The 18,338-nt window shown below is 39.4% G+C and overlaps 1 protein-coding gene and 1 long non-coding RNA gene across 3 annotated transcripts in view; one reads left to right on the top strand and one right to left on the bottom strand.

Moving 5' to 3' along the window:
- The window catches only part of LOC143986179 (uncharacterized), a 457,706-nt gene that overhangs the window by 253,179 nt on the left and 186,189 nt on the right, over positions 1 to 18,338 (top strand). Inside the window, exon 2 of the long non-coding RNA XR_013276444.1 lies at positions 576 to 633. This is a non-coding gene — a long non-coding RNA (uncharacterized LOC143986179). The remainder of the gene's footprint in view (positions 1 to 575; positions 634 to 18,338) is intronic.
- NRK (Nik related kinase) overlaps positions 1 to 18,338 on the bottom strand; it is a 406,388-nt gene that overhangs the window by 383,803 nt on the left and 4,247 nt on the right. For both annotated transcript variants that reach the window (XM_077484749.1, XM_077484758.1), the window contains exon 2: positions 3,800 to 3,865. In XM_077484749.1, coding sequence (XP_077340875.1) covers positions 3,800 to 3,865 — 66 coding nt within the window. The remainder of the gene's footprint in view (positions 1 to 3,799; positions 3,866 to 18,338) is intronic.

The raw sequence follows: 18,338 nt of genomic DNA, 5'->3' as shown, positions 1-18,338 counted from the left end.
TGGGACAATAGTGTAATTAATATTTAGGCTAGGTTCATATTTGAGCGTCTGCTTCTTTAGGGGTTTTAGAAGCATTATCCTGTCCCAAACAAGCACCTCTCCATTCTCCAGCAGCTCCCTTTAGACGCCCCGGACTCTTTCATCCCCACCTTTCAAGTTTTCCTCTGTCCAGACACTACAACCTCACCTGAACCTGATGTATAGTCCGGCCATCTCTTCCCCATTACCTAGGTACCCCTGATATAACTGAACAACTGAGATACAGAAGCTCACATTCTTCCAGCTGCAGCTTTAAACCAGCACCTCTTCAAGGTAGCTCCATTCTCACAACACCCTCCCATCATTTCTTGTGCCCCAGTAACCTACATACACATCAAAGTGCCACACACCTGCCCAACGCTATCTCTCTTTATTATGGTTAACCCTTAAAACACCTTTTAACACCAAATCTAAAATCCCCCCACTACTCAAACATATAATCCTTGTTAATCTCCTGCCCTACACCATCATTCTTTAAACTGTCTTTAAAAATGTTGTGTTCATTTACTGACCAATCTCTTATTTATCACCCACAGTACTGAAAGGATCAGACTCGCAGCAGATTTCTGGTTCCAAACACATCCACCATCACAGGTCAGTCTTGTATATTACCTCACACTCTATTTATCATTTTTATCAGTAATGATTTTTTATAATTTACTTTATTTTTAACTTTTTTATATTCTACTCTATATTTTTATCATACAATATTTAACTATGCAATTTGGTTGCTTTATGCCGCGTACACGCGACCAGACTTTTCGATGGACTAGGTCCGACGGTCTTACTGACGGACTTTTGTGGAGGTCCGACTGACTTTCTGAACGAAACGGATTTGGCCACACACAACCGGACTAAGTCCGTTCTAAAGTCCGTTAGTTTTTAATGTGATGACGTAAACGGGACTAAACAAGGAAGCTCAATAGCCAGTAGCCAATAGCTGCCCTTGCGTCGTATTTGGTCTGTCAGAGTAGCACAGAGACGAACGGTTTTCCCAATTTTTAGTCCGTCGGATAGATTTAAAACGTTTTATTTCTAGGTCTGTCTGACTTTTGGGAAAAGAAAGTCCGCTGGAGCCCACATACGATAGAATTGTCTGACGGATTGCGGTCCGCTGTCCAAGTCTGCCAGAAAGTCCGATTGTGTGTATGCGACATTAGTGTTTCTCTATAGTATATAGTATTCTATATATTTATTGCTATTGTTGTTGATACCATATTTCAAGAACCTCTGAGTATTTGTGTCCTTCTGTACACTTGTGTCCTCCTATATATTTATGTTATTTTAATGTCCTATGCATTTACAACCTTTTGTATTATTTTATTGTATTTATTTATGTTTTTCCATATATTTATGATAATTTGCAATATTCATCTATTTTTGCTTGTGATTTTTCCATTATATGAGTTACTTATTAGTGTACACTGTATGCCTTATATACTTATCAGTTGCTTTTGATTATTTCCTTGTATACTAGCCCAAAACGTGATACCTTTACTGACTACCTGTGAACCAAGTACTTCAATACAACTGCAAGTGCGATGAACCTTTATACTGAACATGCCTCTGCACTCATCCAAAAAAAGCGCCTGTACTTCACAACAGCACGTCACTCTGATGAGAATGGCCCCCATATAATAAAATAGAAATTGTCGAGTACGGCCATGCTTCTGGAAAAGCATTAACAAACTGCTCAGGCATGAACCGGGGCTTAAAGTATAAGTCCAGACAAAATGTTGAAGATAGGTAGTCAGGAAAGATTAAAATCCCTGTCTGGTTTTACTGCTATCAATGGCTTCATTATAGAAATGAAGTGAGGGAAGCTTTCCAACAACATGGACAGAAATAAAAACAAAAAAAATGTACTTGAGCAAAGTAAGGAAGGATAGAACCCTTGTCAGATTAGTATTTCCATCTGTGTCCCTGTTTCAGATTTTCCCTGACTTCCTGTTTGTTGAAGTGGGGTCATCAGGACAGGATGCGAGAGTAATGTTCTGCAATGGAGCCTCAGATAGGAGAAAGAAACTTGACAGGAGTTCTATACCTGCCTTAGTATGTTTTTGGCTGTATATACACTTTAAAGTATTCCTAAATTAAGGACAGGTAGCAAACATAGAATGGACACTACTAGGGATCAGAGCTGTTAGAAATACCCAGATAAGATCAAAGTTTGAATTTTCTCTTTTCCGAGCGTTTTTAGCATCAACTGATCTCTTTCGGAGTATTAGATGTCAGGTCACACACGTACATTAGTACTCCTATGCACAATTACTCTATAGCCCTAATTTAAACTTTGGTTTGATTTGCATAATTACCAACCTCAAGACATGTTTTAACTTAGAAGATATCCTGTGATTTTTTTTTTTTTTTTTTTTATTTTTTTTGTGCCTCACGAAGACTGTTAGGCATGCAGGGTTAAAATTACAGAGCTGGACAAATGACCAGAAATTCTGAAAGCAATACATCTATGGACAAATTTGTTAGTACCCTTACAGCTCATTGAAACCATACTTTATTTCTGCTGAAAAGTATGTCAGTTAAAAGCAAGTGTCTCATGTATGCCCGCACGCCTTTATTGTCTCATAAAGATACATTAATCCTTATTCTACAAAGGTATTCTTAAAAAGCCTGGGCAGATTTGTTGGTACATACCCCTAGAGAATATTATAAATCAATCATAGTGTTATTTAAAAGCTGTTTTCTCTTTTAGTGTTACACATGTCTTAAATCTTATAATCGGTCAGTCAGACTATTTACATTGAAAAAAACACAGTCACCCTGCTGCTTGTATAATTGTGTGTGTAATGGAGTGTTAGTCCCTTTTAGGGTTCTTTTCTGGCAGTTTATGCTGCGTGCCCCTGCCCACCTTTTTAGGGATATTTTTGGAGGGTGGAGTCAGCTAGTGAGGTGGTCTTGGGAAGTTGGTCCGAAAGTATTGTTATAAAAAGGGTGTAGATCACTGGACATGGAAAGCATATAGCAATGCAATGAACATTTGTGTCTTTTCATGTGTCTTTCAGGACTACTTTGGGTGCCCTTAAAGCTGCCTGTGGTGTTATTGATTTTTTTAGATGTAGTTTTACCTAATTATAGCACTGTGCAACACACAGTAGTACAGTTGCATTATAAAATGCTACTTTTTCAGAGGAAATCGTCCATTTCTGTGATTTGGGATTTAGTGACACAAAGCCAGCACCTGCACCCCTTTCGCGTGATTCTACGGGTATTCACATCCACTTCTGAGCATCAAGTGATGTATCCCATTTGGCTATAAATGTGGGTTGTGCCACTGTTGATTTGTTGACTTGTTCCAGTTAATTCCTCATCATCTTTGCCTGACTACTGAACAGGTACAAGTCACTACCAACCTGTATACTTGTACTAGTTAATGATTTACTAGCAAGGATCAACATGAGATCCCCTAAGCCTGCACCCTTAGAAACATGTTGGCAGTGGCAGCTTCCATTTCTGTCCTGACAGGTTTCCTAATCCTTTATATCCTTAATTTCCGCCAGTGTTACATTAATAGATTGAAGATGTAACTTTTCATTTTTAGTGCTAAAAAATGTTTGTCTCGTGGTAAGTTATTCTGCACTAAGAGGGTTTAGTGCACTTCCTTCCCCTCTAAGAACCATCAGTGTTGACCAAACCTCTTAACTTTACCCAATATGACATTTGTGTGCTTGGCTCTTCAGCTGCGCTTATATTGAAAATTAGTTGTATGGTTTATTATAACTGAAAAAAAAAGCAAAAATAATACCTTATAGACTTGTCCATATGTTCCATTTCCAACAACTTCAACTAATTCAAATATTCCTGCTGGGTCCTGTAGGGATAGAGAGACATTTTTTTTAGAAGCTTGTATATTCTGTAACAAATTCAAACATATTCATATCCCAATGTAGTCTGGACAAATTCTTGCACAATGTGCACCAATATTTGTTAAACAATGGGCAAAATACAGGTTTGCCCTGACAGTCAACTACTTTTGGTCTGTTAAATAAATAATTGAAAGTGGTGTTTGTCGAATAAGTGCAAAAATACATGTCAATCCTGCCGGAGATCCAGTGAGTTCATAACTGCCTGTAGTGAGCTGCCTCTGCTGCATTGAAATCTCCAAACATGTTATCAGCATTGTATTGTGTCACTTCACAATATACATAGACTCCAGAATCTGCCTACATTTGACACTCTTTGGCATGAGTGAAGTGACCATGGCCTAAATAAATTTGCCAACAAATTATTAATTTCAATTGCATCCACTAAGCTGCTTGGGAAAAATTGTATTTAAAAAATGAACCTTTCCTAAAAATGAAAATGCCTGCCTACGTTCAGCCTTTGAGTGGGAACAAATGTATGGTGAAGCAACAGGTCCCAAATATTCATTGCCATTCAGCCCCTGTGTGTACCAAACATAACTCTTTATCCAAAATTTGCAATAGATCATTGTTAGAAGAAAATGAAACCAGGAGTCTTATGTTCCACTCAAAACCAAACACTGTGATAGTTGTTCTGGCAACTGTATATGCTGTTGACTACATAATGCTTTAAAGTGAAGTTCCGCCCAAAAATGGAAAAAGCTCCCATTTCCTTCCAGGGCTCCACGGCGCTGGAAGTCAGTTCACCTCTCCCTCTCGGCAATCATCTGGGATACGTCACAGGTCCCAGATGATTGCCCGGCCAGTCACAGGACGCTGTGAGGCTCACGCATGCGCAGTGTGTGCACGGCTGTAAAACCACAGCTGGGCGCCCACAGTGACAACGCTGACACTGCAGAGAGAAGGGGGGACGAGTGAGGCTTCGTTCCTCCGCATCGCTAGACCCTGGGACAGGTAAGTGTCCGATTATTAAAAGTGAGCAGCTGCAGTATTTGTAGCTGCCGACTTTTACTTTTTTAAGTGGAACTCCACTTTAAGTATAACTAAAGATACAATGTTTTTATATTTTGGGTAACGTGGAGAGATTGATTAGAACACCTGTCAAGTTTTTATTGATGTCTTTGCTCCTGTTAGGGAGTATCACTATTTGCCATATTTACCCTTCTCACTGAAAGTGAACGTAAAGGAAGATCGCAAATTTTGGGCTGTCCCTAAAACAGTAATAAAGGGGAAATCATACAATGGGATACTAGTCCTGATGACCCTGGTGACAATCAGGGATTCCCTTACTTTAGAGGGCTAACTTTCACTTCCTGTTTTGGCTATTGAACAGGAAATGAAGGGAAATCAACTCAACTAGCAAAAAAAATAAATCTGCCAAGGTTTATAAACCTCCCTTACTCTATCCAATATGTTGCTCCTTTAATTCTACTTTAAGATTGAGTTCACACTAGTGCCAATTGGATACGGGTTTCCCCGCATTCAATTTGTACAACAGAAGATTGTGACCACCTCTCTATGGGGCCTGTTCACATATCTCTGAAGCGGCTACGGTGCGATTTGCACAGGAGCCTTTTGCGTCTTTTGGTCCATTTCAAGTCTGAATTTAGGCAAAAATTTGGGCTGAAATGGTGAACGAGGATGCACCAGACTCCTGCTGTGAGCCACTGCATGCTCATATGTGAACCCAGCCTAAAGGTTAACTAAACCCAGAAACAATCATGTAATATTTTGCAGCTTACCAGTCCTTAGATGCAGTGCCTTTATTATTTCTCTTTTTTTAGACTAAGAAAAATTTTCTGCAAGTATAGAAATTGCCAGAGTCCTTGTGTCTTCCTGTGATTTGAACTGGAAGGGTTACCTGGCCATAGACGGATCGAATCTTGGCCAGTTTAGCAGGCACTAAATCAAGCAATTTTCCTTTCTTTCACCTGTGATGGGCAGAGTTTCAATTTTCATATAAAGTTGAAGGCTTTTTGCCAAAGCCATCCCAATGTGCTTATCTCCAACTTACCTAGTTCATAGCAGCTATCGCTTCCTGTAGCATCATTTGACCATCCATGAAACATTGCCTTACTGAATCACAGAATAGGGCATGTTTTACCTCTCGGGACCACACCTCCCTCATTACTTGAGCACCTCTTTATTTCCACCCACTTTCTTTCTTCTTCCTTTATGGTGGCCATACACTGTACAATCTGTTTGTACAATCTCCTTTCGACCTACCATCAGCTATGTTGCATAGTTTATGGCTATCTTTATGTAAGTACACAGGAAGGAGTGGGTGGAGACATTCAGTTGCCCTGTTCTTTTGTACACCAATTTCACTTTCAGGTCCCATTTACACCTAGTGTAATGGGAGCGCACCTTTTTTTGTTGCATTTTGCAGGTCACATACATTGGACAGCTCTCTGATTTTCAAAGGGATGACCTACAAGCAGCAAAGTAACTTATGGGACATTTTGGCATGTTGCAGTTTGCACATCTTTTACTGCGTGTTTTGCTGTTGCATGTTTTTTACATGCCAAATGTGTGTTTGCATCCACGTTTGGGGTGCCATTGACAATTAATGGCACTGAAAGTGTAATTAGGTCATTTTAGGTGTAGAAAGGTGATCATACACTATGTACAGAGAGTGTGCAATCAGATTACAATCTCCTTTTAGATCTACCAAAACTATATACTGTAATAGGAGAACAAACCTATCCATCCAATCGCTCTTTACCAATCGGGCAGGCCCTTGCACTATATAGTTGATGGATTTAAAGGAGATTGTACAATCAGATTGTATAGTGAGGTTTACAGACTTCTGCTTTCAATACTGTAGCTCTGCTCCGCATAGGCTTTTATGTTATCCTTCAACTCCAGTACACTCTGCCAAATAACCGATCTATACAAGATGAAGGTAAGGTACTAAACAACTGATTAGCGTAGGAAAGCACTGGTTGTCTATTAAGTGGGAAAGGTGCTCACTGACAATGTTTGCATGTAAGTACAGAGTTGGGAGGGAACAATCTCCTGGAGGGGGAGGGCAGCTGCAGGGTTTCTGTGTTAATAAGGTCAGCTGCTGAAGTACTTCTTTATTCTCTAAAAGTTTTCACGTCCTAAGGGATGGATAGCAGGAAGTAATGGCAGAGTTTTCTATTGGAGAAACTGGAGGCTGAGGAAATACCTGCCTTTGAATATACAGAAAGTTTTTTTATTTTCTGCAGCAGAGGTACATTAATGGTATATTGGTATATAGGGAAGCTGGAATTTAGATAAAAAAAGGTCAACTTAGGGCTCTATAGTCCTTCAACGGTTAACACTTTTGTGTAACCAAATAATAATGCAACAACTAGATTTCGTTAGAGTGTCACAACTAGCAAAGTTCAAACAAAAGGATGATTCAAGCTATTATATTTCTGATTACTAGCCAAGGAGAATAGGCGTTGGATGCCAATGTGCAGAAGTGTAGGTTCCAGCTCCTATGGTAAGGAAGGAAGTGAGTCAAGGCACTTTTCCAGAAATGTCAATTCTTGTCATCATTAGTAAAGCACAGTATAATAAAGAAATAAGTTTAATTCTATCTTAAAAGGCTTCTTTAGTTTACTGTAAACTGTTATCTATAGATAGGCCTCCTTCAGACAGGTGTTAACCTTTGTCACCCCTCTGAAAAGCTATCTCTCATATTGGTGTCACCTCCTTACCACCCGTTTTAAACTTGAAAAGGCTGAACCACCATACTACAACCATGCACAATGCATGTGGTTGCAGTACAGCTCTAATCACTTGAATTGGTGGATACGTTTGGCAGTGGTACTGCTCGGCCAAATGCAAAGTGGGGAGAGGGGGGTTATTATATTCTAAAATTTCAAATCTGTCTGGAGACTACAGCATTTCACCATGCAATATGTAAAGTCTATGCAGAATGTGGATTAACCAAAGCAAGAAGACACCAAAACTAATTTTAAGTTGTCTTGTTTTTAACAAAGGCATCTCTTCTATGGAAAACATTCTCAACAGACTTATATTATTGCACATCAGTGCATTCAGTATATACAGAGGTACTATTTGTGAATTAAAGGGGTTGTAAAGGTTCGTTTTTTATTTTCTACATAGGTTCCTTTAAGCTAGTGCATTGTTGGTTCACTTACCTTTTCCTTCGATTTTCCCTTCTAAATTTTTTTTTTCTTTGTCTGAATATCTCACTTCCTGTTTCTCCTCAGTAAACTTCTCACCATAATCCGAGTGGTGGTTAGTCAGCCAGAACAGCTTACTGAACAGCTTACTGAGGAGGAACAGGAAGTGAGAAATTCAGACAAAGAAAACAAAGAAAAAAAACATTTAGAAGGGAAATTGAAGGAAAGGGTAAGTGAACCAACAATGCACTAGCTTAAAGGAACCTATTTAGAAAATAAAAAACGAACCTTTACAACCCCTTTAAGATCTGTAATGAGTACATTTTCTAAGAGAACAATTACGGTAACAGTGTTGTTTGATTGCCTACATCACCAACCTCACGCATACATGTACACATTTATACTTACATTGCCTGCCGGAAACCAGATTTAAAATTCACAAGCTGTCAATCGGTGTTGGAGTTTACAGAGGTTAATGACCTTCCTACTTGAGGCAGACAATGATGACACTGACACAATGACACTGATAAAAGGAGGAGGTGAAAATTGTATGCTCTCCCATAACTGGAAAGAAGTAGGTGGGAGAAAAGGACCCTTTTAAAGAGTTTTTTACGATCTGATTCAACCTTAACTACTGAATTTAAAGGAATCTGGGACTTGTGTGAACTACTGTGATGCAAACATATGTATCCCATTACTGAAGAAAGATATGTCCATAGTATCTGCATCAACCTTTGAATACAATGCCTTGAAAATACAAATTTAAGTTTAGTAATGATGGTGTAATTACGTGGTACTCAGTGATTTTTTGTGCAAATTTTGAAAAACAGTCCAATCGGCACGTCACTCCACTCCTTTCTAATATCAAATATATTCATGGTTAATAGAAAGCTTAAGCTATATTAGTCCAGGCATGTGATGAAACTAAAATCTCTTTTTGGATAGCTGCCTTGTTTTATTGGCAGACTTCTATCTAATATCTTAAAGATCTGTGTGTAGCTTCCATACCTACATTATTTTGCCATTCTAGTTCTGTCCTCTCACAAAACAATGTCATTGCCAACATTGGTTGAATGATGCCATCAATGGAATTCCTGTTGCAAGACACTTTTTTCACTAGGTAATACTCTTTTTCAAAACATCTTGTTATGTTTAGCCTCTTTTAAAGTTAACCTCTCCCATGTCTTTTAATATTTAATACAAAAGGTGCTTGCATGTGCAGCTGTAGCCAAAAATATTGGTATCCCTCCATTTTTTCCAAAGATTCTCAGTGTGCTATGGAATAAACTTTTATGTCCAGCCAAAGCTGTGTTGATTTTGCAGAGTTTCCTTCACTTCCTGTCTAGTCAAACAACTATCACTGGGGCAGTAACGGCCAGTTCACACCAAATTGTGGTTCAGGAAAGGCACGTTCTGCTCGTGTTTCCCACACCCCAGGTGAACGTGCTGCCCTTGCGAGAGGCATGCAGGTGCCAATTAATTGTTATTGGCACCCTAAACACATCTTGCAAATACAGTGCATTTGAGACACAAAATTACACGGTATTACAGTGCTATGCAGCTTGGTGTGGCACATTCTAGAGTTTGCACTACTTTTTCTGCTTTCATTGTAATGTGCAGCCCAATATAATGAAAGGGCTTTCAAAACTGCACCACATGGGAACATACGCATTCCATTGTGAACTGGTCCTAAGTGAAGAAAATTTCTCTAAAAAAAACAAAAGGCCCAGACAGCAGTAAAACCCAAGAGGGATTCCAAACTTTTCCCACTCTATCAGAAAACGAAATATAACTTTTGGGCTGGACAAAATGCTTTAAGTGGAAACCTGACCCTGCCAGTCATTATTCCATAGTCCACAGAGCAGAAGCCTTTTTTTTGATTCATAATTTCACATATTTTTTTTATTCTTTGGAATGGACGTTTGTTGGTACCCCTACCCTAATAATTCATAGCACACTCTTTGCTGCAGAAGTGGACATTCTGTAGCTCGTAAAAAGTCTTCTCCACTTCTCAAATTACAATTTGCCCCCTCAGTGACTCAGTTGTTCTAAGTTTGATGGATTATTTCTCCCATCTGTAGGTATCATCACTTTTAATTAATAGTCTATTGGATTCAGGGCAGAAATTATAGAAGGCAAGTTTAAGACAGTCAGTGTTTGCATTTTAATCACCATTCTTGCATTTGCTGGGATGTGTTTTGAGTCGCCGCATTGCTAGAGGCCCCATGACCTGCAGCTGAAACTGCTTTCTAGCACTGGGCACTATGTTTTGCTCCAGAATGCCTTGATATTTTTCTGATTCCAAGATGCTCTGCACATATTCCAGACACGGAATACTCTAATCTGACATTTTGGCTTGTCTTTAAAAAGTGGGGGTCATCCTTGGTCTCCTGTCATGGGGACCACTCAACTTACATTTAGAGAGCAACACATTATTGAATTTGATATTGTTGTACCTTGATCTTGGAAGTCAACCAGAATCTGTTTTTTTTTTCTTTTTGCTCTGTGATTTGGATTGTCCTTCTGCTAATATGGAGCCAGTTTTTCTTTTGTGGCCACATCCATGAAGATTGGATGGGCCCATAGAATTTAAATTTCTTGCTATGTTCATCTTGCTTTGCTCAGACAACCGTTTTTCTTTCTCTTGTCCATGTATACTGTGCTGACATAAAATTCCTGAGTGCGTACTTTTCTCTATACCATTTGATACCAACATGAATAATTTCACTTAAATACAGTACAGCCCTTTTAACATCTAAGGGGTACTATTAAATATGTCAATGCCATTTTCTTTTGTTTTATTATATAAAGACTATTGTAAGTCATAAATGAAAAGAAAAGTGTCAACTTAGTGGACTGTGGAATAAAAAATTGTGGTTACCATTTACTTGTATACATTTCAACTTCACAGCAACTTAAAAAATCTTTGAGAAATAGTTTCCTGACTAGGGATGAGCCGAACCTGACTTTTGGCTTTTTTTTTTATATCAAAGACTGTTTATTAGAAAACACAACATACATAGAAACTTTACAGCTCACAATTAAGGCACAGATTTTGCCATATATTTCAATTGCCAACGCAGGAAGTATAGTCATACATTACTCTCATCGTCCAATACCATCTTGTAGTATATATTTCATGTATTTCCTCTAAAGGGTCTAATTATTTATGCGTTTGCACCATATTCGAGTTCTTATAGTATAAGTTCTTTCCGTTCTCCACCCTTTCCATGTGTCACTCGCTTTCCTAGCCTTTATCTCAGCAATCTCTCCATCACCAGATCAACAGGGAAGAGGCCGGGGGTGTCCAGCCACGGTGCCCACAGCTTATCAAACTTTCCCGGACGACTTCTATGTTGAAATATGTATTTTTCCAGCCTTATGGTGCCCCCCATTTGTGCAATCCATTCCTTTAATGTGATCACCTTCCAATGTCTAAGGATCAGCCTATGGGCCTGAAACAGAGCCCTGGCTATGGCCTGTTTGAAATTGTCCTCCATAGGAATGTCATCCAGTATCCCCAGTATACAAGGTTTTGGATCTGTGGGTATGGCAGTCTGATAGACACTGTTGATGGCAGCCACAACCCCTGACCAGAACAAATGTAGTTTGGGGCCAACTATAACTTTTTAATCAAAGGTTTCCACAGTCCCCTTGAGGCTAATTTCAGCAGGATGATAAAGGCTTGGGCCAAAGCCAGACAAGTCGAGGGCCATATTAAGTGCATGGAGCAAGGCATTTTCTCATCTAAATGTATCTCCTTATTATAAATTATTCTGTGTAGAAAAATAAGCTACAAATAATTATATAATTATTATAATTACCAACAAATATATATTAAATAATAATATATTGTATTATAATAATACAAACGTAAAGTTGGGAAAAGATACTTCCACGTTCATGCATGTACATACTGTCTATTCATATAAAACAAATTTAAAATATTGATAGATGCGTAGGATTACATATATTATTATGCACCACATTTGTTACAGACATAAAGTACAGTAATGGTATGGTCTCAACAATGTTAATATTTAAACAGACTTTTTGCTTTCTGTTTCATGAGAAAGTAAAATATTTTACTGTGATCCTCCTCAGTAAGGCTACAGGCCGAATGCCGGTCAGAAGTTGGACTAAACGGCTTTTGTTGAGGGAAATGCTGGAAAATCAGCATCTGATCAGCGTTTGGTGATCAGTGTGTTTTGGGGGTGGGGCAGTCCCCCTATCAGAATACAAAGGCACAGTGGGGGAAATCGCCACACTTTCATTGTGTGTGCTAGTTTGGTGATCTGTCCGTTTTTTTTTTTGTTTAGCCAGCTGGGTTGAATTAAAAAGAACTTTACGTGTGTACCAGATTTAACGTTTACATCCTAACAATTTCTCTTTACAGTATCTTTCTCTGCAATTGCTTTCACTTGCAATCTGACATCTGGGATTTAGCAGCCCAGTTTGCAAACCACGTGAAAATTGATGCCAGTAAGGTCATGTGACATGCAGACTAAAGTCATCTTTTTGTAGAGTGGTATGTATTTTAACTTGTAGTAGAATGATAAATAAGAGTGCACCAATAAATAAAATCAAATATATACCTATGATGGGCCCTATTGGTCTCCAGGGTAACACAGTCACTGAGTGGCAGCAGTATTCAATCATCTTTTCCAAATAATTATTTTGCTAGAATTAATGATTTTTAAATGCCAGAGCTGTATTATTATATGCCATGCCCCCCCTCCCCCCCCCCCCCGGGCACTGCCCATGGGCTCCAGGTGCATAGGGGCCTCATGATAATCTTGCATTAGGCTCTGTCATTTTAGGCTGACAGGAGATGTAACAGCAGTATCACTCACTACTCCTTTCAGCAGAGAGGAGGAGAAGCAGAGCAGTGCAGCCTAGGCCTGAAAAGTATGACCAGGCAAGGAAAGGCAGCTGCTATTTTTGTAGTATTTTAGTATAGCCTGGAAAGCTAAATGTCTTTAAATACTGGACAGCAGAGCTGGAGTGGGCAGTAATGGGCAGAGCTGCCTCCTGAGTCCAAACCTGCCCTGCCCAGCTTCCATGCAGTACTGTGTACACAAAAGCATCTTAATCGCTGGTCAGCCAGGCCCAGTAATGCTGGCCATACACTATACAAAAAAGTCATCCGAAATTCTGTCATTTAGACAGTTTGTTAATTTTTCGCCCAGGTAATGGGCACAAAATCAATAATCATTGGGATGTTTCTGAGCCGAAAAAAACGAAGCACAAGTTTGGAAAAATTTTCTGCCGAACGAACGATAAATTGAAAGGTCAGTGTGTTTCCCGTCTGAATTGTTTGCACTAGGTATATGTAAAAAAAAAAAAAAAAAAAAAAAAAAATGCATTCATTTATATCCACTGAATGACTTATCAGTCATTACATGATGGCACTATTGTTTGCGCTCACGGCCGAATGTTCATTTTTCAAAAATGGGTTCAGACGAATTTTCGTATAGTGTATGGCCAGCATAAGCTGTGGTTTTTCAAAGGGGTATGTATGTATGTATGTGAGTGAGTTTGTGTGTATGTTAGTTTGTGTGTGTGTGTATATGTACAGATGCACAGTATATATGTGTGTACAACCAAACACGTAAATGTATTTTATTGGGATTTTATGTGATAGACCAATACAAAGTGGCACATAATTGTGAAATTGAAGGAAAATTATAAATGGTTTTCAAATAATTGTGAAAAGTATGGTGTGCATTTGTATTGAGCCCTCCTGAGTCAATACTTTGTAGAGCCACCTTTTGCTGCAATTACAGCTGCAAGTCTTTTTGGGGATGTCTCTACCAGCTTTGCACATCTAGAGAGTGAAATTTTTGCACATTCTTCTTTGCAAAGTAGCTCAAGCTCTGTCAGATTGGATGGAGAGCGTCTGTGAACAGCAATTTTCAAGTCTTGCCACAGATTGTCAATTGGATTTAGGTCGTTGACTGGCCATTCTAACACATGAATATGCTTTGATCTAAACCATTCCATTGTAGCTCTGGCTGTATGTTTAGGGTCGTTGTCATGCTGGAAGGTGAACCTCAAACCCAGTCTCAAGTCTTTTTCAGACTCTAAAAGGTTCTCTTCAAAGAATGTCCTGTATTTGGCTCCAAGCATCTTCCCATCAACTCTGACCAGCTTTCCTGTCTCTGCTGAAGAAAGGCATCCCCACAACATGATGCTGCTTCCATTATGTTTCACGGTGGGGAGGGTGTGTTCAGGATGATGTGCAGTGTTACTTTTTTGCCACACATAGCCTTTTGCTTTAAATTCAAAAAGTTACATTTTGGTCCTATCTGACCAGAGCACCTTCTTCCACATGCTTGCTGTGTCCCTCACATGGCTTTTCGCAAACTGCAAACGGGACTTCTTATGGCTTTCTTTCAACATTGGCTTTCTTCTTGCCACTCTTCCATAAAGGCCAGATTTGTGGAGTGCATGACTAATAGTTGTCCTGTGGACAGATTCTCCCACATGAGCTGTGGATCTCTGCAACTCCTACGGATTTACTATAGGCCTCTTAGCTGCTTCTCTGATTAATGCTCTCCTTGCCCAGCCTGTCAATTTAGGTGGACGGCCATGTCTTGATAGGTTTGCAGTTGTGCCATACTCTTTCCATTTTTAGATGTTGGATTGAACAGTGCTCCGTTAGCTGTTCAAAGCTTGGGATATTTGTTTTTATAACTTTGCCCTGCTTCAAACATCTCCACAACTTTTATCCCTGACCTGTCTAATGTATTCCTTAGCCTTCATGATGCTGTTTTATTCACTAAGGTTCTCCCAACAAACCTCTGAGGGCTTCACAAAACAGCTGTATTTATACTGAGATTAAATTGCACACAGGTGGACTCTATTTACTTTACTTCACAGAATATCCAGTGCAACTATTATACAGTCTGCCCTAATACTTGATTACTGGAGACCGAACTACCAACTACTGATTCTTTTCATATTACTTTCAATGGCCTCAGTGTGGCCTTGGTTTTGCGGCCTTAGCTCCTATGGGATGCCTGTTTTGCCACGGTGCCTTCAGTCGTGGACAACATTATTCGCTCTATGTCTAATTTATATACAGGTAAGAGTGCTACAGAATTTCCATCCCTCCTCTGCCCTGTGTCCCCTCACGTGTCAAACACCTGTTCATACTGCCTGTTTCTTCTACTATAGATCCCAATTGCTATTTCTCCTGATGAGTGGACATCTCCACGAAACGCGCAGAGCCCCAGCCTTATGCTACATCATCGCAATCATGTGATTCTGAGATTTAATAACATGAATTTTATCATCAATTATTATCACTATTAACATCATTACCTTTATTATGAATTGGAACTTCACTGAATTTATTAGTATATATTATTGTATCTATTACTATTACTGTGAATCATCTTTAACCACTTCAATACAGGGCACTTTCGTCCCCTTCCTTCCCAGCCCAATTTTCAGCTTTCAGCGCTCTAGCGCTTTCAGTGACAATTGCGCAGTCATGCTACACTGTACCCAAATGAAATTTTTATCATTTTGTTCGCACAAATAGAGCTTTATTTTGGTGGTATTTATTCACGGCTCCGTTTTTAATTTTTTTTGCGATATAAGCGCAAAAAAGCGGAAATTTGGAAAAAAAAACAATATTTTCTTTTTTCTATTTTAAAAGAAATCCAATAAAATCAAATTTTGTCATAAATTTAAGCCAAAATGTATTCTGCTACATGTTTTTGGTAAAAAAAAATTCCGTTAAGTGTATAATAATTGGTTTGTGTGATCACGGACATATGTACACAAATGATCATGTACATATGTGTGCAGGTGATCACGTACATATGTGTGCAGATAATCATTGGGACATGTGATTTTAGTGGGACATATGTGGGGGACATGTTTTTATTATTAGGGACATGTGTTTTTATTATTTGGGGACATGTATGTTTTGGGGACATGTGTGGGGACATTGTGTTTACTGTGTGGTGATTTGTGTGTACACTAGACTGGTGATCAGTGAGTAAAAAGCTGTAAAAAACAGCTCATACTCACTGATCATCAGCCGGCTGCAGCGATCTGCTCTCCTCTCCTCAGCGATGACTTCTGTGTGAGGAGAGGAGGAGCCGATTGGCTAGCAACCGGCTGTTTGTTTACATCACATGACGGCCGTGATTGGACACGGCCGTCATGTGATCAGGAGGGCCAATCACAGAGCCCTCCTGCCGATCTGAGATGCGCCGTGTCCGGGTGACACGGGCGCATCAGGATCGCCCCGCTGCGTGGGCACGCGCGTGCGATCCCGCTCCTTCTGATGGACGTTCCTGAACGTCCTATCAGGAGTAGACGGCTCCCACCCGGCCGTATATGTGCATTGGCCAGGTGGGAAGTGGTTAATAAACTGTTGAGGTGTTACCATTGTCTATGATGTTATTTTCAATTATTCAATGTATGTTTCTTTGGAATTTACCATCATGTGATTGCACATCTTATTACCTAGCCGTGCTTCATACAATGTCCCACCCAACCCCATTTCTTTTAATTCATTTAATATATGTCCCCTAGATTTAAGTTAGGGGTATCAGAATAAAGGGGGCTGAATAGAAATGCACACCACACTTTTTGCATATTTGTAAAACATTTTGAAAACCATTTATCATTTTCTTTCCACTTCACAATTATGTGCCACTTTGTGTTTGTCTATCAAATAAAATCCCAATTAAATACATTTCGGTATTTTAGTTGTAACATAACAATGTGGAAAATTTCAAGGGTTATGAATACTTATTCAAGCCACTGTATATATGTATAGTATCTCACAAAAGTGAGTACACCCCTCCCATTTTTGTAAATATCTTATTATATCTTTTCATGTGACAACACTAAGAAATGACACTTTGCTACAATGTAAAGTAGTAAGTGTACAGCTTGTATAACAGTGTAAATTTGTCTCCAGACCTAAACCCTTATGAGCATCTGTGAGACATCCTCAAACGGAAGGTTGAGGAGCGCAAGGTCTCTAACATCCACCAGTTCCGTCATGGAGGAGTGGAAGATGACTCCATTGGTAACCTGTGAAGCTCTGGTGACCTCCATGACTAAGAGGGTTAAGGCAGTGCTGGAAAATAATGGTGACCACCAGGGACGGACTGACAACTCATGGGGCCCCGGGCAATATGAGATTATGGGGCCCCCAGGCAATCGGAGATTATGGGGCCACACAGTATACACAAACACACACACACAGTATACAATCACACAGTATACACAAACATGTTTCTATTGGCTGAGAAGCTACTGGAGAGGTGGGGGGGCAGCTATAATCTCTGGATTTTTAAACCAAAAGGATGTTGGTAAGGGACATTTCAGAGACAGATGTAAAAAAAAAACACACATTTTTACATACTGTCCCTGGTTTTACTGAGGCTGGCAATCCTGATGGGGCCCCCTAGTGGCATGGGGCCCTCGGGCACCCATGTGAGGTTCGTGTTTACCCACACAGGCATAGGATGCACAGGGGTTGCATACATCCCCATGCAGGGAGTCCCATTTATGTCAATTGGGATGCAGTGGCTGCATGGACAGAGTCACTGCTCCAAACTTGACATTGATGTGGGAGTGAGTCCCCAAACACAGACCGTGTGGATTAAGAGACTCATATTCACACTGGGAACAGGTGCTAGGGGCTACTTTTTCTGCTGAAGCCCATACAAAGATTCACACCATGTCATTCACATTCTCTGTATGTAACAAATACGAGACATATGTATACATCTGGTATTGAGCTCCTGTTACATTCCATTTATCTAGCCACATGCTAGAAGTGTGAATAAGGTAGAGGTGATATGTTGCGTATTTTAAAAAAATTAAGAAATATATTTAAGCGCTGATATGAGTACAATAATATTAATCGTATCCCTAAACCACACCAGTTCCTATGCTGAAAAAAGCTGCACCAAAAAAATTGATTCCTCAATACGTCATAAAATTATATAAAATATTAGTGCGCTAAATATACGTAAATATATATATGATTATGCAAAGTGTTTATTGGAAACCTTTGGGAAGGTTATTTCTATCATTTTTTGACCACAATTGACTTTAGCGCACTAATATTTTATATAATGTTGCGTATTTTGTGGTCCTGTTCACTCCTTGATACTTTATGGAAGCGGGTTCACAAAATTGCCCAAAAATTCACAGATTATCCATTCCCTAAAACATCAAAATTCTTTCTCCTAAATCATAGCTCTATTCTAATAGCTGCCTACAAAAAATCATTACTGCCCAGCGCATCCTTCTCTGCCCCCCC

Source organism: Lithobates pipiens, unplaced genomic scaffold (genome assembly GCF_037356315.1).
Source record: "Lithobates pipiens isolate NorthernLeopardFrog02 unplaced genomic scaffold, aLitPip1_a1.2 Scaffold_1, whole genome shotgun sequence".
Classification (NCBI taxonomy): Eukaryota; Metazoa; Chordata; class Amphibia; order Anura; family Ranidae; genus Lithobates; species Lithobates pipiens.
The sequence above is the reverse complement of the archived record's forward strand: the minus strand, read 5'-3'. Positions and strand labels throughout refer to the sequence as shown.